Source organism: Leuciscus leuciscus, assembly GCF_965113295.1.
Source record: "Leuciscus leuciscus genome assembly, chromosome: 12".
Classification (NCBI taxonomy): Eukaryota; Metazoa; Chordata; class Actinopteri; order Cypriniformes; family Leuciscidae; genus Leuciscus; species Leuciscus leuciscus.
In genome coordinates this window covers 18,803,419-18,826,882 of record NC_138736.1, presented here as the reverse complement: position 1 = coordinate 18,826,882, position 23,464 = coordinate 18,803,419, and the positions used below count along the sequence as shown (strand labels likewise).

At 37.4% G+C, this 23,464-nt stretch overlaps 2 protein-coding genes across 3 annotated transcripts in view; both read left to right on the top strand.

The window, feature by feature from the left end:
* Nucleotides 1–2,447: 2,447 nt before the first annotated feature.
* serinc2 (serine incorporator 2) lies at nucleotides 2,448–15,660 on the top strand. The gene is made up of 10 exons (XM_082186039.1): nucleotides 2,448–2,553; nucleotides 3,014–3,175; nucleotides 3,809–3,996; nucleotides 4,202–4,281; nucleotides 4,902–5,039; nucleotides 7,941–8,110; nucleotides 8,300–8,390; nucleotides 11,603–11,753; nucleotides 13,332–13,544; nucleotides 14,879–15,660. The coding sequence occupies exons 1-10, from the start codon at nucleotides 2,515–2,517 to the stop codon at nucleotides 15,015–15,017; spliced, it is 1,371 nt and encodes a 456-aa protein (XP_082042165.1). The 5' UTR covers nucleotides 2,448–2,514; the 3' UTR covers nucleotides 15,018–15,660.
* A 3,036-nt stretch (nucleotides 15,661–18,696) lies between these two features.
* hivep3a (HIVEP zinc finger 3a) overlaps nucleotides 18,697–23,464 on the top strand; it is a 69,330-nt gene continuing 64,562 nt past the window's right edge. For both annotated transcript variants that reach the window (XM_082186681.1, XM_082186680.1), the window contains exon 1: nucleotides 18,697–19,793. The gene's annotated coding sequence lies outside the window, so the exon portion shown is untranslated. The remainder of the gene's footprint in view (nucleotides 19,794–23,464) is intronic.

Below are 23,464 nucleotides of genomic sequence, written 5' to 3'. Positions count from 1 at the left end.
ACATTAGTCGGTTCACCGGCCTTGAAAGCTGGGGTTACTAGCCCAGTTTTCCAACAATTTGGGAATGTAGTGTTAATAATAGAGATTGACTAAAATAAATAATTTGTAATACATTAGCATCCATCAAACTGATATTGCTGCTGTCTGGGACAAGTTGCCTGCTTCCTGTGGTACTCGACCCTTCTCAAAATACTCTGGAGGGCAGTATATTGCTGTCCCTGGAGGAAAGAGTTTGTCTCATGTGTAAGTTTGCTTTACCACTGCATGTTTTCTCTACTTTAACTTAAATGGCATTTATTTTAGTCACTGAAAACAATATTATTATTGGCTTTTCTTCTTCTGAGTATGTAGTTAGTGCATTGTTAATATACCACTGTATTCTTTTCATTTTATATTTTTGTCAGCAGTATTTTAATAAGTTTCTTTTTTTTTTTCATCTTCATCATTGGTGAAATAAAATAATTTATCAATGAACATTGTCTTCAGAATCTTAGTTGACATAACTTGGTTATGACAAATACTCATCTAAAAGAGCTTTAGTGTGACATGTCTAATGGTGAAACACGTTTGAGAGATATTACATACCAGAGTAGTACCACACCCGAAATCAATCCATTTGACCTCAAGGGTCTCCGTGTTAACTAGGAGGTTCAGCATCTTGATGTCCCGATGGATCACCCCCCGGGAACAGCACACAACAACGGCGCCAATCGCCTGCCACATTAAATGACGTGCCAACTTCTCACTGAAGAGGTTGCTATGATACTGCCAGAAGTGGTGAATGTCCACGCAGGGTGTGGGGTGCTCTAAGACCATTATGTACTGGTCTGGATTGTCCTGCCAGTCCAGCAACTCTATGATGTGGTGACAGCTGAGGCCTTGATTGGCCATGAGTTTCAGGGCCACCTCAAGTGGATCTGGTCTATGGTCAGGCTAAGAAAGAAAGAAAAGTTTTTTTATGATGATTAGATGAAGTTGTTTCTCAAATAAGGATTTAGGCCAGTCTCTTTCTCTATTGAAATATTTGTACTCCGTGATTTACATTAATCTTAGATGCTAGCCTATAAATTGCAAACAGTGACTTAGATGAGATGACACAAAGAGAACGGTCTACTTACAAGATTGATGTATAGCTTCTTCATATGATTGAAGAAGATCTGCTTTATGTTTGGCACTGGCAGTCCTTTTACAAAGTTGTCCATGCCTAACCATCATGCATAACTCATGTTTTTTACATGGCTCCCTGCAATACTCAATTCTGATTATTAATTAACAAATGAATATTTTGTGTTCAATCATTTACTTGTGTGGCGAGTAAGCCGCATAATAATTTATATAATTTCGGAGTGGGGTCTTATTTCTTGTTGCATAACAATCTGACTGCTGTATGCCTTGCCGCGCCCCCTTTTTATAAAATAATTTGTTATAATTTGTTAGTGATCTGTGAATTTATTTTATGTTGACTAAAAGTTATGTCTGTTTGTTAATGTGGAATTTGTGGACCACACATTAGATTGGTGTGGTAAGACATTGTTTTTATTTTGAAGTCAAAAGTTGTGAAACCCTGCTTCCTAAGAATTTGGGCAGAAGGCAGCTACTGGTGTTTTTATTACTTAGTTTACTAATTATTATAATTCATGGAGTTATTATTTAATAATTCTAGGCTATTACATCAGCATTGCTGATCACCATAGCCTAGGTTAAGTGAGCGGAATCCTATCCAATAAAAAATCATAATCTATTTAAATTCCTTAATAAACAATTATTTGCAGAATATGCTTAGAGTATCCTTGTGCTATTTCTATTTTCCTGTCACTATTAATCTATCATTCAATAAATGTATATATCTGAATATTTAATTTAGTATTGCACAGTGATATCAGATGCATTTTATATATTCAGAAAAGTTTAAATTATAAGTGGTTTAAGGATAGCCTACATCATCTTTTAAATATTGTGCAATAACCAATAAATGTTAAATCCTGTGCTAAACGTACACGTATTTATATGTTACAATTTAACAGTAAATGCACTGTTTTAAGGAGGATATCTTCCCCAAATTTTCCCCTATGCAAATTGGGAAGGTTTTTTAAGTTTCGATATATTGCAATCACAAAACCATGACAATCCATATTATGGGATTTTGCGCCATCTAGAGTGCATCGTAAGAACAGAGACTTTTACTGATCTCATAGGTTGCTTTAATCAAAACCATAAATATGTAATGCAATTCTATAAACTGAGATGTGGATATCAGACGCATGCAAAGTTAAGGGTCTTTGCAAAATGCAAACCCAACCACCGCTATGCTCACAGTTACTGCGCTTAGTTACATCTGATTGGTTTGTTACTTCAGCGATTTTTCTGTACCGTCGTCTGATTGGTCCAATAGTTTTGCGATGAGTCTCCCAGCCAATCATTGCTCACTTTTTGAGTTATTTATTAGTAACCAGAATGAGGAGGAAAGATTGACTTCCGTGTTTTTGCTTTAGTCTTGGTATTTTCTCCGTCATCATGGGTGCGTGTATGGCCTTGTGTTCGCTGGCGAGCTGCGTAAGTTCAAAATATTGTTTTAAAATGGCTTGGCCTACTTTTTTTCTCACTTTATGTTGTCAAACTTCAACGGGTAACGTAAAGACAGCAACGCATTCTTAATTGTCTTTTTCATATCGGAGATGTAAAGGCTGTTTCCTTGTTTTGTTTACGTATAACGTTAAACTATAACGTTTTGAGAAAATATAAATAATTGACTGTATAGCCATTTCTTTATGTTATCTCAAAACTTTACAAACCATGTTTAACTTTTCCTCACGAGTTTTTCGGCCACATTTGATTTGACACTTTCCTTTTCAGACTTAACATTTCCATTTTATCAGTACAGTTTAATATAAATGTTTAACATACAGACCCAAGCTACTCATATAGTTGACATATAGTAGGTTGTTCCCCCTGTATGACAGGGAAATGAGTGTATTTGTTGTGTTGAAGTTGAGTGAGTGTTCTTGTCCTGTAGGCGTCCTGTCTGTGCGGCTCTGCGCCATGTCTTTTATCAGGATGTTGCCCTTCTACATACAACTCCACTGTGACCCGCCTGGCCTTCTCCTTTTTTCTGCTGCTGGGCACTATAGTGTCCATCATCATGATCCTGCCAGGCATGGAGACACAGCTAAAGAAGGTACACAGACTGCTGGTGTCATTCTACAGGTAGTGCATGGGCTCACAGCATAGCTGATGTGCTCATGAGGATCCAAGTTTGAATCTGTCCCGATGATCCCACTTCCTCTCTCTGCATTCCAGTCCTAAAAAACATATAGACCAGTGCCAGAAATTGTTTTTAGTAAAGAGCAATATTTGAAGATTTCTTCATTTGAGCACAGGAATAAACACAAATCTGTATGTTTATATTTTCATGTTTATTAAAAGAAAGTTAATCCTATTTTCAGATTTTTTTATTTTTACATAAACAGTTCTTTGGCTGGTTTGTTTGCCTTCTCTCATTTGTGCTATGCTTCAGTAGCTTTATGAAAACACAGCAAGCTTACGAGAGGCAGCTGAGACATTCTGTTTGCAGTATTACTTTATACAATTTCGTGGGTTATACATAATCATTATCTTAAATGTAAAATGTTTTGTTCTGTTCATTAACTTTTGATATTTTTTTTTTTTTTTTTTTTTTTTTTGAGGATGTATAAACACCCACAATATGTTAGTAAGATGTCAAAACACATTCTGGATGTGATTAAAATGCATTATTTGATCACTGTGTAAAACTGCAGATGTTTTTCTTTTTTGGTGAATTTATCAACAGATTCCTGGTTTTTGTGAAGGAGGCTCTTCTATACCAGGGATTGAAGGGAAGGTGAACTGTGAGATCATTGTTGGCTATAAGTCTGTCTACAGGATGTGCTTTGCCATGGCCTGTTTCTTCTTCCTCTTCTCCATCATCATGATCCGTGTGAGAAGCAGCAAGGATCCACGAGCTTCAATTCAAAACGGGTATATATTTTTTTGCTGTTCCAGCTGGCATTCTCATAAAATCTTTATTAACTAAAAAAATTTCACTAACAAGTGTTGCCCTCTACTGTTGAAAGCTGGGTTTTTGTTGTTGTTGATGTATGTGAAATTCCTTTTTGCACAATAGTTTCTGTCTAGGAAGCCTTACATAATGACTCATGCCAATGTGACTTTTTCTCTTTTTCAGTTTCTGGTTCTTCAAGTTCTTGATTCTGGTCGCTCTTACTGTGGGAGCTTTCTTCATTCCAGATGGAGCATTCAACACGGGTAAGTGATAAATAAGAAAATAAAGACTATAGTTAAGTAATTACATGTAAAAAAAAAAAAAAAAAAAAAAATTCTTTGTTGAATATTTTTTTCAATATTTTTCCACTCATTACACGTTATGGTAAATGGCCAGTGTGATCTTTGTGCAGCTATTCTATTAAAGATAAATCACTCTTTATTGTCATTCACAGCAATGTAGGTTTTTTTCAGTACTCATAGTTCCCATGCGTGAATCGGTGGGCGGGGCTAAAGAGGCAATAATGTAGAAGTAGGCGTTGATCTTCTGCAGGGGCAGTCTGTCGTCGCACTTTTATGTTATAATGTGACAAAATCCAAAACAAGTCATTTTGGCTTGGTTTCAATAAAAGCTGTTTTTTGACTAACACAAGGACGTTTTGATTTCTGAAACTTACAGGATATATTTTTAGTACAATGACCCCTTTAAAAAGTCTTCTAGTTATGCTTAGCTGTAAATCATTTATTTAAAAAAAGAATTGCTCTTTGTGATTGCAGTCTCTATAAATTAAGTCACTTCAAGGTGGCATGGACAGCTGGTAAAGTCATGCCAGTTTATTGGGTCAAAAGGAATGGATGTAAAACCTAAATGTTGTCCATTGCAGTGTGGTACTACTTTGGTGTGGTTGGGTCCTTCATCTTCATTGTGATTCAGCTCATTCTGCTGGTGGATTTTGCTCACACCTGGAACCAAAAGTGGGTGGAGTACGCAGAGGACGGGAACCGTAAATGCTGGTTTGCAGGTATGTTCAGCAACATTGTTTCCCCATGACTAAGCTTTAAAACTGATGACGGTAAAAGCTGAAAGCATGTGAAACGATAGAGTCACAAGCATTAAAATCTATTTTGTCCTAACCAGCTGCAGCATTGAGAAGCAATGGACTTTTTTTCACAGACTATGATGATGCAGTTCCACAGTTACTATCATCGTAAATCTAGGAATCTTTTTTTATTTTTTATCTTTTTTTCATTTTTTATTTTTTCATTTGATGTGTTTTATAGCACTATAGTTTGTGTTATATTACTTTGACATTAAATTGCAGAGAACTAGTTAAAGGTTGTATCAGTGATTTCAGGCCCAAACATAAATGATCACATTCATCTAATCTTTCCTAACGATCCGCTAGCTGCCCGCCCCATAAGCAGGCCGTCAAAAAAACGTGTCTCTGTAGGCCGCCTAGGCTCTGAGATCTGCACACAAAAACAATTGGTTTCACCAACCACTCAAAACCAAAATAAATAGTGTTCCAACCAATCACCGACAGGGGTGGGTGTTGTGAGGTTTTGCGCTCTTGCACAGCTGCCCATGACGGCTTCACGCGAAAAACCTCACAACACCCACCCCTGTCTGTGATTGGTTGGAACACTATTTATTTTGGTTTTGAGTGGTTGGTGAAACCAATTGTTTTTGTGTGCAGATCTCAGAGCCTAGGCGGCCTACAGAGACACGTTTTTTTGACGGCCTGCTTATGGGGCGGGCAGCTAGCGGATCGTTAGGAAAGATTAGATGAATGTGATCATTTATGTTTGGGCCTGAAATCACTGATACAACCTTTAACGCTGCAACATGAGTGTTTACAATACAAAGGCAACAAACAACCTTGGGTCAGCATGGGACAGTATGAAAACCATAGCAGGCCTCCAGAATCTAAAGAGCAGCAGCCCAGTCACACTGGATGGTTTCAGTTCAGATACTGAGCTGGCCAGTGCTCTTATTCAGTTTTACAATCGTTTTAATATTTTTGATTTTAGCAATGAGATTGACAATTTGAGTAACCAGCTTGTAGACGTTCAACATTTTAATATAACGCAAACAGAAGTGCAAAAAGCATTCCTCTCTGTAAGAGTTAATAAAAGCCATGGTCCAGATAACATCTGTGGGCGCATACTCAAAACCTGTGCAAAGCAATTGAGTATTCCTTTCCATCACATTTTTAGCAAGTCTTTAGAGGCACAATTAGTACCTGAGGTCTGGAAGGATGCTGTGGTTATCCCTGTTCCTAAATCAAACACCACTAAAACCCTGAATGATTTTAGACCAGTGGCACTCACATCAATAGTGATGAAAGTATTTGAAAAATTGGTGAGGTCTGAAATATTGAGGAAAACGGAGCATCTACTTGACCCTCTGCAATATGCGTATAGACCCCGTAGGGGGGTGGAAGATGCCACAGTCACTTTACTTAATTTACTTTTTAAGCATTTAGATAATAATGGCTCACATGCCAGACTTTTATTTATTGACTTCTCCTCAGCTTTTAATACAATTCAACCTCATATTTTAACCACAAGGCTGCAAGAACAGTTTGATTTGAGCAATAACCTGGTAGGCTGGATCCTTAACTTTTTAACAAACAGGACGCAAAGAGTGAGAGTGAATGGCAATCTTTCTGAAAAAGTCTGTTCATCAACAGGCTCTCCACAAGGATGTGTACTCTCGCCTTTGCTTTTTATCCTGTACACAAATATGTGCCAGAGCAGGTGGGAAAACAGGACTATAATTAAATACGCAGATGACTCAGTAATTGTCAGTCTGCTCCAAGACAGTGAAACAGGCCATGGTCCAGTCATCGATGACTTTGTTGAATGGTGTGAGGCGTCTCACCTTCAACTAAATGTAGTTAAAACAAATGACATGCTCATTGATTTTAGAAAAAAAAAAAAACAAACACAAGAAATTACATCAATCAATGGTCAAACTGTTGAATGTGTCGATTCATATAAATACCTGGGAATGATAATAGACTCCAAACTCACATTCGGAACTAACTGTGAAGTGGTATGTAAAAAAGGGCATCAGCGCCTGTTTTGTTTGAGGAAATTGAGTAAGTTCCAGGTTGATAAATCCATCATGACCCTATTTTATCACGCTTTTATTGAGTCAGTTTTATCATTTGCACTAGTAGCCTGGTTTGGGAATCTCACTTTGAAAAATAAAAACTCACTCAACCAAATAGTAAAGTGGTCTAGCAGGCTGATTGGTGAGCAACAGCCTAACGTGGAGACCTTATACAAAAAACAGGTACAGCGCATAACTAGCTCAATTTTAAACGACAGTTCTCATTCACTGCACACAGAGTTCCAGCTTCTACCCTCCGGGCGTAGGTTTATGATCCCCAGGTGTAAAACAAAAAGACACAAGAATAGTTTTGTTCCTGCAGCCATTACATTGAGGAATAAGTTATAGCTATATTTTGCACAAGTGTTCATTCGGTTTGTTGTTTTTTTTTTTTTTACGTATTTTTATGTATTATTTTATTCTTGACCGATAAGAACTTTTTTGATGATGTATGGTAATGTGATGATGTGTGAAATGTGATGGTGTGTGACTCTACTGCAAACAAAATCTACCTTCGGGTATAAATAAAGTAACTTGAACTTGAACTTGAACTTGAAGGCTAAGGGAGTTTGACATATTTCTTTATCATAACCAATGCGGCTAGATAAGTCTCACTACTTTTTTTTTTTTTTTTTTGCTCTTTTGTAAAGTCATGGAAATGGTATCATAGTTTGCCTTTGGCTATTTGAGTAAATGAGAATGCAAAAATTATATTTATACTATTGAAGTTTAGCCAACTATGACGACTTCCGCTTCGGAGAACCCCGGAAATGTGAATATTGACAGATGTGTGTTTTCTCCACAGCCCTGCTCTCTTTCACATTGGTGCACTATATCTGTGCCTTCGCTGCTGTGGTTTTGTTCTATGTATTCTACACACAGCCAGATGACTGCACAGAGCACAAAGTCTTCATCAGCCTCAACTTCATCTTTTGTATCATTGTGTCTGTGGTGGCCATCCTTCCAAAAGTGCAGGTCATTCCCACACTCATTTGATCTATTTGTGCTCATTTGTTTTCCTGTTTTTCTCTCTATCTTTATCACTCTTATGCAGCGCCAAGACTACGCTCAAAAGGCTAAAGCTGTTCTGCATTGGGGTGTTTTGGGTTTTGTGGGAGTGTGTAGAATCAAAATGTGAACATTTGCATTGTATATGTGTTACAGGAATCTCAGCCGAGTTCTGGTCTGCTCCAGCCGTCTGTCATCTCTCTCTACACCATGTATCTCACATGGTCTGCTATGAGCAACAACCCCAGTAAGTCTCACAACCAGATCACATGTCCATACCAACATTAACCTCTTTAATGCTGTTTCACTTTTGTTGATTTTAATAGATGTTTGGATTGAATTACTAATTTAGTTCCTACTGTATGTGGGGCCTTCTCTTTAAAAGAAAGTTTCAGAAAAACACTGTCTGGTGTTTACATGTACAATAAAAAGTTGATAAATTAAGAATTTGACATTGAGGTGATTTACACTTAAAAAAAGTGAAATCAGAGTAAATCATATCCAAAAAAATTAGGTTTGATTTATCAGGTTTTGTTTAAACGTTCTAAAACAACGATCTATGGTGGTTACATAAGTTAAAAGTATATTATGTTTAAATACAGTAGCTGTAATGTTCAGCATCTATCCAAATTTTTTGTTTGTTTTTCACCTTTATTTGGATAGTGTCTGGACAATATATTTTGATAATGACAATATATTTAACCCTGACTCGGTCAGCAGGTTACTCACAAAACACCCTGAGGGCTTTTTTATGATAGCAGGCGACTTTAACCAAACCAACCTCAAGAAAGTCCTACCTAAATGTTATCAGTATACTGTTTATACTGTTCTCACGAGAGTAGACAACATTTTAGACCATGTGTACACAAATGCACAGGGTGCTTACAGAGCCTTCCCCCGCCCCCACCTGGGTAGTTCTGACCATTCTTCTGTTATACTAGTGCCCTCTTATCAACCACTTCAGAAACAGGAGAAACCAAAGTCATCAGAAGATGGCCAGAGGGAGCTATATCAGCTCTGGAGCACTGTTTTGTTTTTTTGCACCAATTGGTATGTGTTCAAAGAGGCTGCCACATCTGATGGTGTCATAAAATATTGAAGAATATGCTTCATCTGTTACACGTTACATCAACAAATGTGTAGATGATGTTGCTCCCTCCAGGAAAATAACAGATCCCCCAAACCAGAAACCTTTATGCAGATGTCTGCTCGCTCCTCAAACTATGAGATGCTGCTTTCAGGGAAGGTGACAAAGCAGCATTGAAGGAAGCAAGGAACAAACTCACTGCTGGAATAAAAAGAGCCCAGGGCACATACTCCCACAGGATCCAGGAACACTTGGAGACTAATGACCCCCGGCGAATGTAGAAAGGGCTAAAGGACCTTACTGACTACAAGAGCAAAAACTACAACAATGCTTCTGTTAATGATCCCTTTTGCCTCATGCATTGAACAATTATTTTGCTCGTTTTGAGGAATCCAAACGCAGGTGCTGTCCCTTACAACAACTGGGGTAAAAAGGACTCTACAGATGTCTCTACGGCTGACAGATGTCCTTACAGACATCTTTAACATCTCTCTAACACTGTCTGTGGTTCCAGCATGCCTCAACTTCCATCTTCATTCCTGTACCAAAAAAACACCAAAAACACCCCACAGACACTCATCAGTAAACTCTTCTCACTCTGACTTAACGCCACACTCTGCAACTGGGTTCTGGACTTCCTCACTTTAACAGAACTCAGGTAGTAAGGATCCACGAGAATATATCACACTCTCTCACTCTGAACACCGGAGCCCTTCAGGACTGTGTTCCCAGTCCATTACTGTTCACACACTACTCACCCATGACTGTATTGCTCAGCATCAGAACAATCACATCAAGTTCGCTGACGATACAACAGTGGTGGGCCTAATCTCACACATAATGAGACAGAGTACAGAGAGGAGGTAAGAGACCTTGAGCTGTGGTGCACAGAAAACAATATGTCCCTTAACTTCAACAAGACGAAAGAAGTGATTGTAGACTCCAGAAAATCTGCTATTTACCCTCCACTGCACATTAATGGAGCGGCGTTGGAAATTTCCTGGGGGTTCACATAACTAATGATTTCTCCTGGAACCAGAACACCACTTTCCTGGTAAAGAAGGCCCAATAACGTCTACACTTCCTGAGAAGGCTTAAAAAAAGCTGGCATGAATAAGATTTTTTTTTACAGACATAAACTTTTACAGATGTGTAGTGGAGAGCATCTTGACCAATAACATCACAGTCTGGTTTGGCAGCTGTTCTGCCACTGACAAGCGGGCCCTACAGAGGGTGGTAAAGTTTTCCTAGAACATCATTGTGTCCAGACTTCCATCTATGGAGGACATATACAAAGTCCGGTGCATTAAGAGAGCAACCAGAATTGTAAAGGACAGTACCCATCCCTCTGCTGGATTGTTCTGCCCACTGCCATCTGGAAGAAGATTCAGAAGTGTCCAAGCACGGACCACGAGACTGAAGAACAGCTTTTCTCCCCAGGCGATGAGGTTACTTAACAGCGCTGGCTGACCACTGCCATTCCAAAAAACTGTTTTCTATTTTTATATATTTTTTAAAATTCTATTTATTCGTGTGGAGACAAAGCTGATTTTTCAGCATCATTACTCCAGTCTTCCATTTCACATGATCCTTCAGAAATCATTCTAATAAGCTGTAAACTGTAATACATTATTTTTTTAGGATTCCTTGTTTCTTAAAGTTCAAAAGAACTGCATTTAAAAAAAGAAAAGACATCTATTGTAGCATTACAATTGTAACAATGAGTTTTGATCTAATAAATGCTCCCTTGCTGAATGAAAGCAATAATTTCAAATAAATAAATAAATAAATAAATATATATATATATATATATATATATATATATATATATATATATATATATATATATATATATATATATATATATATAATGGCCTCAAACCTTTGACCAGTAGTTTATATCATTGTCTGATGGTCTCTTAATAATCGGTTTCTCACACTACATGATTCCATTACAAAAGATAGAAATCACATGCTCATAAAAGCTATACCAGAACAAAGGAATTCTTGGAAAGACATCGGAAAATTTCAGACGCCAGTTGTTTGTTTACATAAGTGAATGCTGGGAAATAAGACATAAACACACGGAGCTGCTTGAATGGAAAAAATGACATACCTCAGCAACCTCCAGGCCAAATGTAATAGGATTTAATGCAATTAAACTTTAAAGGAGCATTTTTACTGTGGAGCACAGTATGAAAATTGTCCCAATTATTGGCCCTCAATCATTAACTCAGAATAATTGCATTATAGCCAGTTAGCATGTGTAAAATGAATAACAGGATCAGTATCTATTTTAAAGTATTACAGTATGCTGTTGTTTCCTCATAAATTAACATGTATGACACATCTCTTTTTCTCTCTGTGCACAGATCGTAAGTGCAACCCCAGTCTGTTGAGTCTAGTCAATGGCGGGCCAACAGTACCCACTCCCACCAGTGCCCCCGGTATCCATACACAGTGGTGGGATGCTCAGAGCATTGTGGGTTTGGTCATCTTCCTCCTGTGCACATTGTATGCCAGGTGAGCTTATAACCATCATCCTTACCACTGCTAGCAACAGACAAGGACTATTTAATATCATTAGTTAAATGAAAACCAGTGATGCTGAGCAGTATATCTAATATAACAATTTTTTTTTTAAAATTAACCTTTTGATTGTATTCAAATAAATATGTATTGTAGAATTTGCTTCCAAATGGCTTAAAAACAATTACAAATAAATTATAATCAAAGCATGAAAAACATTTTACCTTAATGCCCGCATGCTTATTACTTGTCTACTGACAGGATTTGTAGGAAATACAATGTCCAAATGAAAAGCACATTGAAATAATTGCTATATTCATGATATTTCTTTATTTTACATTCCTGCGTAAAGTTTGGGCTCATTAAAGGATTAGTTCAATCCAGAATTAAAATGTCCTGATCATTTTCTGCCCCCCATGGATTACATGGATGTTCATGTCTAACTTTCTTCAGTCAAAAAGAAATTAAGGTTTTTGGGGAAAACATTCCAGGATTTTTCTCCTTTTAGTGGACTTCAATGGGGACCAACGGGTTGAAGGTCCAAATTGCAGTTTCAATGAAGCTTCAAAGGGCTCTACGTGATCCCAGCCGAGGAATAAGGGTCTTATCTAGCGAAACGATTGGTCATCTTACACTAGCTCTGCGATGCCCATCCACAACTTCACGCATTATGTAATCACGTTGGAAAGGTCACGTGTGACAGGCGAAAAACTCCATTTAATTTTCTCCAAAATCATTTAACATTTAACCTTTTTTTGTAAAGGGCATTTGACCTAGTCTTTGCACGTTCGCTTTGTTAACACTGGGTCAGTACTTCTGCTACACGCGTGACCTTTCCAACATGATTATGTAATGCGTGAAGTCGTGGATGCTCATCGCAGAGCTAGTGCAAGACGAGCATTTGTGGTTAAAAAGTATGACTGTTTGAAGAAAACGACAGATTGTTTCGCTAGATAAGACCCTTATTCCTCAGCTGGGATCAGCCCTTTGAAGCTGCATTGAAACTGCAATTTGGACCTTAAACCCGTTGGTTCCCGTTGAAGTCCACTATATGGAGAAAAATCCTGGAATATTTTCCTCAAAAACCTTAGTTTCTTTTCGACTGAAGAAAGAAAGACATGAACATCTTGGAAGATGGGGGTGAGTAAATTATCAGGAAGTTTTTATTCTGGAGTGAACTACTCCTTTAAGATTTTTAAATGTGTTTGAAAGAAGTCTCTTATGCTCAACAAGGCTGCATTTATTTGACCAACATTATTGTGAAATATTATTTAATTTAAAGTAAAACATTTCTTTTTTAATTTAATTTAAAATGTAGTTTATGCCTGAATTTTCATCAGCAATTTAGTCACATGATACTTCAGAAATCATTTAAATCTGTTTTAAAAATGAATAAAAAAATTAAAAAAATATTTCTGACCCCAAACTTTTGAATGGCACTATATATCATCGTCAAATCATATTCAGTATATCCTAAATGTTCAGTATATCCGCCAAAAATATTACATTTTTATTTTTTGTAAAATGCTTAACTACATGCCACATTTGACATGTTTTCTTCTCTTTTTATAGCATTCGTTCCTCAAACAACAGCCAGGTGAACAAGCTCATGCAGACAGAGGAAGTTCAGGGGCTGGCGAGCAATGATGAGCAGGTTTCTGAGGATGGCGTGAGACGAGCTGTGGATAACGAAGAGGACAGCGTCACATACAGCTACTCGTTTTTCCATTTCTCCCTCTTCCTTGCCTCCCTCTACATCATGATGACCTTGACCAACTGGTATCAGTGAGTGTCTAGATCAGGGGTGTTCAGTTAAAGTTCCAAGAGGTCCGGTCTCTATATTTCCTTCCCAGCGGAGGTCCGGACTATATATATATATATATATATATATATATAATTAGATGAGGATATTGGGCCCTCAGAGCCAAAGCAGTGGCATCTGAGAATTTTTCTATATGTGCTCAGCGTAAATGAGTACACCTCCTTTGAAAAGTAAAATTAACACCCTAATTTCAGTTAAACTGAAAAATGTGTATTCTAAGTTATATTATTAAGCTTACTTTCATGTTATAAGTTAAACAGATGTTATATTAAACTTAGTCTTGTCAACATTTTGGAAATTGTTTGAGATATTGTTTAAAATGTTACTTTTCAAAGGGGGTGTACTCATTTACGCTGAGCACTGTGTATATATATATATATGATAAAACTTTCATCAGTTGAGTCCCAATTATCAGGTGTTTTATCAAGCTATTATTATCTTTACATTTAGATGCATATGAAAGGCAGAAGGCCATGTGACAGATCAAATGCCCTTATCATGAGCAGAGCAAAGTTGACTAGTACATTTCAAAGTTTAAGTTGTCTTTCCTTGCCATCTACTAATATTTTTCCAAATTATAACATTGTTTATTATGAAATGTTCTTAACATGCTGAATAATAATGCTAAATGTAGATGAAAAAAAGAAATGGTCACAATCCTGGTTTGTCATATGTATGTATGACAGATACAAATAACTATATTTGCAGCATTGTTTTCTGCAGTGTTTTAGCAAAAGTATCAATCTATTTTACTATGTTTCTGCTACAACAACACTGTGTTGTTAAAATAACTACGTCCTCTGCAGCTCTTAATGTGGATGGAACGGAAAGGGCTTGAATGAAGCGTGTTTGGCTCTAGACAAAAATATTAGAGGAAATAGTGCCGAAAGATCATTACCATAAATGACCCTGAGCACTTGTGCTGTGTACCGCTCCGTTGTTTTGATGAGCTGCTCACTTTAAACTGTAGAAACTGTAAAATGATGCTACAGTTGTCATTATGTCTCGCGGTTTGAATATGCCTGGTCTAGAATATCCTAAACCAGCACAACTGTGATCGCCCAGTATTTTCCCTTTCATTTTGTCCATAAGCATTTCAAAACAGGGCCTCAATCCTCAGTAATCAGTTTGTATGGAGAAAATAAATTGTTGTTTTTTTACTTTTGGAAACAAATTGTCCCAATTTACATGATGCCGTTTTTGAGTTGAGTTCTGTGTATATGTTAATGTGAAAAAACTGGGGATTGAGCGATAATTATTCCTTAAAAACATTTTTTTTCTTCTCTTTCCTTCTCAGGCCTGAAACCGACTATGCAGCCATGAAAACCACTATGCCATCTGTGTGGGTGAAGATCTGCTCGAGTTGGCTGGGACTGGCACTGTACCTCTGGACTCTTGTGGCTCCAGTAATCCTGGCCGACCGAGACTTCAGCTAAACGCCCATACGATTCTACAAGTGGTACATACGATACATATTACCTTATGCTGAGTTCACTTATGCTGAGTTCACTTAGTAAATTACAGAAGTTTTTGTTTCTTAAGATGTTTTGAGCCCTTGAATTATGCAGACTTGTAAACCTTCATATGACATTTTTCATTTACATTGTTGTTGTTACATAATCAAAAACCTTTATCAAACCTCTTCAACTGTACCCACAATACACCTGTCATAAATGATGCTTCGATCTAGGTAAAGACTAAATAGGGCACTTTGATGTATAACTCTTTCTGTTTTAAAAATTATCTAGAATTCTTTGTGAATTTATGTATACTTCAATTCACATATTCTGACATCACACATTATTTTATACATCCATTTCTGGATATTTTATTGTTCTTTATATCTGTCTTGGGTCCAATTTTGTTACAAATTGCACTACGTTTGATCAAATCAAAGATGAATGTTCAGTTGAAAATGAAGATCGTCAATATTTTGATGAAACATTTTTCTAAAGAACTGTATCCATTTACACTTTCAAAGCTTTATGATGACTTTCCTGACCAAAAAGATTCTAGTTCTGTTTTTGTACTTTATTCATTCTTATAAAACTGATTATTAAAGAAAATGTACACAAGAAATGATGGTTCATCAATCCATTTATTCAAAGCCTGCTACTGTAATACAGCAAGTTATTCCCTCTAGATGGAAGTGTTGTTGTATATGGTTACATATTTTTATTATAATTTTAGAAATGTAAAAAAAAAAAATTGGATCAATGACAACCAAACAAATTTAATTTTTTAACTTGCATCTGTTCAAACCCTGCAATGTTGCGATATGTGTCGTTATCCTTGAAGAATGTAATTTGCTAGTGATGTAATAGTGAGATCCTAAAGTGTACCGCTTGGTTGTGTGACGTGGCTGATGGTGCTACACCATGGAATCCTTTTCCCTTTACGCATCACTTTGCGCTGACCTCACTAATTGTGCTCTCTCACTTTCCACCCGCCGGCTGTCCCACTGCGGGTATCTCCCTGTCTATCTTGTCGTTATTCCTGATGGTTTTATGTCAGCGCAGCGGTGCATACACACACTCCAGGGAGCAGGAGGCAAAACTAATTCTGTTATATAACCAGTAACTACACCACCACAACATAGTCTAAAGTGGGACTGTGTCTGCTTGAGTAAGGTGGCTGCCATCATGTCAGCACGGGAAACTGAAAGCCCAAAACAGTCTTTTTGCAATATCAAACTCCCTCTTAAGGGACTGACTCAAATAGAGGATGATGCACTGGCTAGGGACCCTATTACACTGACTAGATATGTGTGTTAGCTGTCAGGGTAATTAAAGGTTCAGCTGCCCTGCCGCTGAGACTCAAGTGTGGTGTGTAGGGAGGCTGCCATGGTTTTGTAGCTGGAAAAACAGCAACGGTTTACACCTGCTCCATATCAACAACAGTAATTGCTCCTAATGGTGTCTGATTGTGTTGGCCATTGGAGCTCATTTAGGACCTACAGTGTGGATAGTGATCGGGGAGAGGCAAAAAAGCTTTCATTATGATAAATCTTTTAGAAATGCTGTTTAGTGGATCTTTTTTTAAAGTCAGCATGAAATTCTCTACCGATGACGAACTTCCATCACTCATCCTCTGTCTGTTGCTCTGTTCCGTACACAACAAACCCAGAGAAACGATTCTACACATGAAATATGACACGGTTAAAGGTTTAGTTCACTTCAAAATGAAAACTGTCATTTTATTCACGCTCAAGTTGTGTAATCACATATGTATGTGATTTGTATGTGATCTTCATACGATTTGGGTTATTTTCAGAATAAAGGATGTGTACATCCTGTGTGAAATGCTAAGCAGGTGCAGCGACTAGCTGCTTATTGTATAAGGATATAAATAACATATTTCAACAACATTATATGACCAAAACCCACATTCGATCGTAATTGTCAAGTCAAGTTTATTTGTATAGCGCTTTTCACAATACAGATTGTATCAAAGCAGCTTCACAGTATTAAATTAAAATAATACAACAAAGTTTGTTTCAAGAGGAATTTATTGATTGATAAAATGAAATTAAATATCCACAAAATATCCCCAACTGAGCAAGCCAAAGGCAACAGTGGCAAGGAACCGAAAAACTCCATCAAGTGACCTAATGGTGTCCTAAAACTCCATCAGGTGACCTAATGGAGAAAAAAAACCCTTGGGAGAACCCAGGCTCAGTCGGGGGCCAGTTCTCCTCTGGCATTTATGAGCTAGAGGCCGGATTGTAGTTTGAACTGTGGGATTATATGAATGCCTGGCTGAAGAAATGCGACTTTAATCTAGTTTTAAACTGGGAGAGCGAGTCTGAGCAACGAACAGTATCAGGAAGACTATTCCAGAGTTTTGGAGCCAAATGTGAAAATGCTCTCCCTCCTTTGGTGGTTCTGGATATCCTAGGTATGACCAAAAGCCTTGAATTTAGTGATCTTAAAGAGCGCGATGGATTATAGGGCGATAGAAGATCCGTTAAATAGACTGGAGCTAAGCCGTTTAGGGCTTTATAAGTCAGTAGCAATACCTTGTAATTAATACGGAACTTTATAGGTAACCAATGCAGTGATGATAAAATCGGTGTTATATGATCATATTTTCTTGATCTAGTAAGAACTCTAGCGGCGGCATTTTGGACTAACTGTAGCTTGTTTATTGAGGATGCAGGACAACCAGCAAATAAAGCATTACAGTAATCCAGTCTCGAGGTCATGAATGCATGAACTAACTTTTCTGCATCAGAAACTGATAGCATATTACGTAGCTTAGCAATGTTTCTAAGGTGGAAAAAGGCTGTTTTTGTAACATATGAATGATTTTCAAAAGACAGGTTGCAATCGAGTATAACACCCAGGTCTTTTACTGTAGCGGATAAAGTAACAGGACATCCTATGATGTTAAAGTTGTATTGTGCGAGGTTTTGTGGGCGGTTTTTTGAACCGATAAGTATTACCTCTGTCTTGTCTGGATTTACTAAAAGAAAATTACGCGTCATCCAATCTTTTATATCTTTAACACACTCTGTCAATTTGGAAAATTTTGCGGTTTCATCTGGCCGTGATGAAATATATATTTGAGTGTCATCAGCATAACAATGGAAACTAATTCCATGTTTCCTTATAATATTTCCAAGTGGCATCATATATATTGAGAATAACAGAGGGCCTAACACAGATCCCTGCGGCACTCCATAGTTTACTGGAGTTATGATTCTCCATTTAAATAGACAAAATGGTAGCGGTCAGATAGGTATGATTTGAACCAGCTGTAAAGAATATTTACAGGTTGGCAAATCTAAGGACAGTTTGAGAGATTGCTGAGATTTTGTCTGAAACTCTAGACATGTATGAGATTACTGGGGTCTTTTTCTCAGGAGAAACCTCTGAGTCAACATGAAATCAGAAAAATGGTGCACATCTTTATCTTGCCATTCTTTTATCAAAATGTAATAACTTGTACCACCTCCGAAACAACATTCCTGTTTGGCTTCCTAACTCCCACTTTCACAATCCAATCCTTTCTGACTAGAAAACTCAAATCACAGGCTACATTTTTCTCATTATTGACTATTTTATTATTCAAAAATTTAGCGTTTTCATCCGGCCGTGATGAAATATATATTTGAGTGTCATCAGCATATATGGAAACTAATTCCATGTTTCCTTATAATATTTCCAAGTGGCATCATATATATTGAGAATAACAGAGGGCCTAACACAGATCCCTGCGGCACTCCATAGTTTACTGGAGTTATGATCGATTTTTCTCCATTTAAATAGATAAAATGGTAGCGGTCAGATAGGTATGATTTGAACCAGCTTAGAATAATTGGAAGTTATTACAAACACTCAATTGTGGTTTAAAGTGGGTTTTGAGTAAAAGCATAGTATTAATTAATTAATTGTCTTATGTAGCGTAATGCTAATTGTAGCTCTAATAAAGATACAAAAAGTATTTTTTGTCTGAATTATAATTCTCAAACACAGACCAATGACGCCTAATAAACAGCATATCATGGTGAAAGCAGTTTTATTTAAAATGATTCTTGTGAACAGAAAAGTTCGATTAATTTTGAAAAATCACATCTGCTCAAAATGAATCTAAGCATTGTGTACTGTGTAGTGGGAATGAACTGATCAATGTGATTCTATACACATGTGGCTGCTCTGCTAGACTAGTGAAATTTAGGAGACTTCATTCATCCAATAAAACCAAGTTGATTGAAAGTCAGTTTGCCTCAGAAAAGTGAAGTTAGTTCTGATTAAAGCTCGAGCAGCAGTTAGTACGCCACTTGCGTTTCTTTATTATCTAATACAATTAATAACATTCAGACATTTTAAGTGAGATCTAAGTATCCTAACGTACGTGTTTTGGGGAAACTGTAGGTCTGCATGGAAAACAAACTCACTGTAAACGATTTGAAAGCATGCAGTGGGACAGGCGTGCGGGTGCACTGCCACTGACAGTTCATTGAAGGGGGCGTGGCGCGGGCCGCTCAATGGTCTCGTGCGGGATAGCGTGGCGCGCGGCGCTTGCGCTCATCGAAGCAGCGTGTTCTGCGCGAGATTGCAGTTCTGCTTGTGCCAGCCTGCCCTGGACGAGAGGAAAGACATGTGCCAGCATCTAACAGACCTGCCTCTCCGGACCTAAATGCTACAAGGCAATCGGTTGACCGAGTCATCGTGGAATTAAAGATGGTGAGGGAATGGCCACGCTTTCAGGTAAACGTCTTTTCTGACATTGTTTTAGTGAGCTTTATTGTGTACACAGATCTGTCCTGCAGGGTACAGTAACAGAACATTACATCCGAAGAACCCAAGTCTGCCCCATGCGGTCTGTAAATACGCTTTATTCGCCAGATCTTTTAGAACGACGCCAAATGCAAACGTTCAGTGCGTCAATTATTTATATTCTAATGTCTTTGCAGTGAAGTCACATGAGCCGTAGGGCTCATTAGGTAGGGCACACCAATCTAGGTGCCAAGGCACAGGGTGGGTATATGTTGCATTGTCAGTGGTGTAAAGGGGGTCACTAAACATGTTCAGTGGCTTCGGTAAGACTACAGTCATGTGTTTCCCAGCTGCCCTCTTGTTGATAGCCATTTTAACATGCAAGCTCTTTGTTAGCGGGAGTAAACGTTAATATAGTGGAACTGAAGTAAAATGACATCATCGCTATTTTCTTACCGTTTTTGATTTCAAGTGCAGTTTATAGCGTCATCAGGAAATCCAGACTCTCAGCACTGAGAACTTGAAGCATTAAATATATAATGAAGGGCAAATGCAGATTAAAACTAATTTAATATAGCCTACTGAATGTATAGCGCCTGGTCAACGCGTTAATCTTTGTATTATGCCGTTTTGTCGCTAAAACGCCGGACTGAACTATTGGAGTATTGTAGGCACACAGAATTCCCGGCATTGTCCAGAGCGCGATGAAATCATCAATAATGTTGCATAATCGCAGAATGCGGGATTGGGTTAAACGGGGGTCATTGCGTGCGTGTCAATCCTAGAAAGATGCGAAATGCCACCTCATAATGACGATTAGTCTATCAATCTAGCAGTCCATAGTGTCGTTTGTTCATCGCCTTTGTTAACATGTACGCGCAGTAGGGCAGCATTAGTCTACATTAGCCTAAAGAAAAAAAGAGTGATTCTGCTTTTCTTTATTGCACGAGAATTCGAGGCGAGCGTCCTAATCGCAACGCGACAAAAGCTTCGATGCTAAAGGAGCTTTCACACCGCGCTAGTTTGAGTCGTTGTTCTCTGTACCCAGGCGTCGCGTTTTGTGACATTATCGTGTCGTTTTTTAGACGAGGTGTAATGTTAACAATTCAGATTTTGTCTCGATAACCCAGCGCTCTGTCTAGTTGTTCTAAATGGAACGTTCTCTGTGAAAGCTCCCTAATAGTAGGCTATACGCTTTGGTGATAAAAAAGGAGCGTTGTAGTTTTGTCGCGTCGCTCGCGCTGTCGATGGGATGACGCTAGTCTTCTTGCTCATGTGATTTATGTTAATGTGGCCTAATTATAGTCCACCTTTTTGTCATTTCCAGCCATACTCTGCCTGAATAAGCCAAAGGCACATTATAAAATGAAAACAATTTGAGCAAATGAGATTATTGAAAAATGAAATCAAGGGGTTTAGATTTTACCTATAAAACTGATATTACCCATCATCACCCAGGAACCTAGACGCATGGGCTGTCTACAGTACAAGAGTATTCTTGTGTGGTTCTTGTGTTTGAGAGATGTTTAAATATTCAGAGACATAGTTGTGATGTAAATCAAAAAAAAAAAAAAAAAAAAAATGTTGTGGTTTAATAAAATGTCATGTGAGTAATAACTCTGGAGTCATAGAAAAATGATGTCATAAGCACTGATTGGCTGATGATACCACAAGAACACACAGTCTCAAACCATTCTAGTAACTAATTGACAGGGAATTGGATAAAATTGACAATTTCACTTACACTATTATTATAATATAGGCTAATGTAATATGAGTTTATTATTGTTACACAGACAGATGTTTCTGTAATTTAAAATGTGACCAAAGTATGCAACACATTAAATGTAAGTAGTACGATGCACCACATTATCATGGATTGTTGTTACATTTTTTGTAGCCTTTATTTAATATTCTCATCATAGATGGATTAGTCTCTTGTGAAAAAGGAGTGTGCTTAATTGTATTGAATGTGCATTTGTAGTGCACTTCAAACCTTAAAAGTATATATTTTTAAAAACTTTAAAAAATGATCTGTACTTGCAGATAATATAATATTAATTAAATAAAATGTAACTTATGTGTACTTCAAAAGAGTACACTTTGATTAATATGTTTCTTAACACAGTAAAGTAAACTTTTGAAAAGTGCACTTTTTAAAAGTCCAATTAATGTCAAATGAAAAGTTTTACTTTAAGTAGCCTATTTTTTAAGTCTTTGTTTTAAGAAAATCTTGTGTCATGCTTTACATAAGTAGGCTACACTTGTTTTAATGTTTTGACTAACATACTGAAGCACATGTAAGCTACTTTATTATACTTTTTACTGTAATGTTTTATTCAATATTACATTTAAAGTAAATTATTTTAGTTCACCGGGCCAGCAGTACACTTTAACCATATTTCAAATACATTAGAAGTAATTATACAATTTCACTGTCATGTTTAGTTTCATTGTCTTGTTTAGTTTCTAGTCATAATTTGCTTTGTCACTGTTTTGCCTGTAAGTGTACATCTTTTCCATAAGGACTTGAAAAAAACATTTCACTTTTTTTTTTTATTCTGTCATTATTTACTCACCCAACATAAAATAATTTTAGAAGAATAATTTTCAGCTATTTTTGCCTATACAATTAAAGTTAGTGGGATTCAAAACCACATTATCCTCACTGACCTTCGTTTTGCAAAAAAAAAAAAAAAAAAAAAAAAAAAACCATCTAAATGTCATACAGAATGACATGAATGTGAGTAGTAGATTTTAATTTTTTTGTGAACTGTCCCTTTAAAGTAAATGTGTGTGTATGAGACGCGCCATTGGCTATTGTCACTACAGATAAAGGCTTAATTGCCCAATTAATTAGGAATTAATGTATCATATGAATAATGAATAGCATATAATTATTATTATTAATGTCAATAATAATAATCATTCATGGACCATCCAATAAATTCCAGTTATTAATCAAACCAAGTACACCCATATGAGCCACTAGCCAGGAATGTGTTGTGATGGAATCAGTTCTTTCACGCAGGGCCCACAAAGGCACCTTTCCTTGTGTTTCAGATGACCTGGCATACTGACATACTGATAAGGCAGTCTTAATGACTTTCCATGAAGAAGTGGGATTTTTCAGGTTGCATTGGACAGGCCATAGGAATCTCCCCAGTGGTGTCCAGGAAAGCCTGTGACAATATTTATCTTTCACTTCTTTTTCTAAGAGAGCATGTAAGCGCAATGTTGCTCAAGAACGACCGGGATCTTGCCTCACACAGCTTACTTTCTGTCTACGGCACTGAGCTTCTCCTTTTTGTCCAGTTGGCCTGCAGTTCTCAGCTCAAATCCACATGCAATATGCCAGCCGAGTCATGGCCTCAGTCTATAAATGACTGGTAAACTTTACATGTTCAACAGAGTCCAGCATTAAAGTAACAGAGGAAAGGAAAGGAAACTGGTTTCATAATGACAGCCTTATATTGTGTGTAAAGTGAATGGTATCTGGTTATGTAACCAAATATAAAGATACTTCTTACATCGCTCAATAGCTACCTCAAATAATCCCAAGTATTCCCTTAAACTCAAACCTGATGCTTAACTGTCCTTCCCGTAACTCCCGTAACTCAGCTCTCCTCTTTGCTAAATGTGTTCTGCCAGCATAAGGTTTA

Coding starts and splice junctions, on each gene's coding strand:
- serinc2 (XM_082186039.1), top strand. CDS start 2,515: ATGGGTGCGTGTATGGCCTTGTGTTCGCTGGCGAGCTGC. Junction 3,176..3,808: donor TGGAGACACAGCTAAAGAAG/GTACACAGACTG, acceptor ATTTATCAACAG/ATTCCTGGTTTTTGTGAAGG. Junction 3,997..4,201: donor CGAGCTTCAATTCAAAACGG/GTATATATTTTT, acceptor TCTCTTTTTCAG/TTTCTGGTTCTTCAAGTTCT.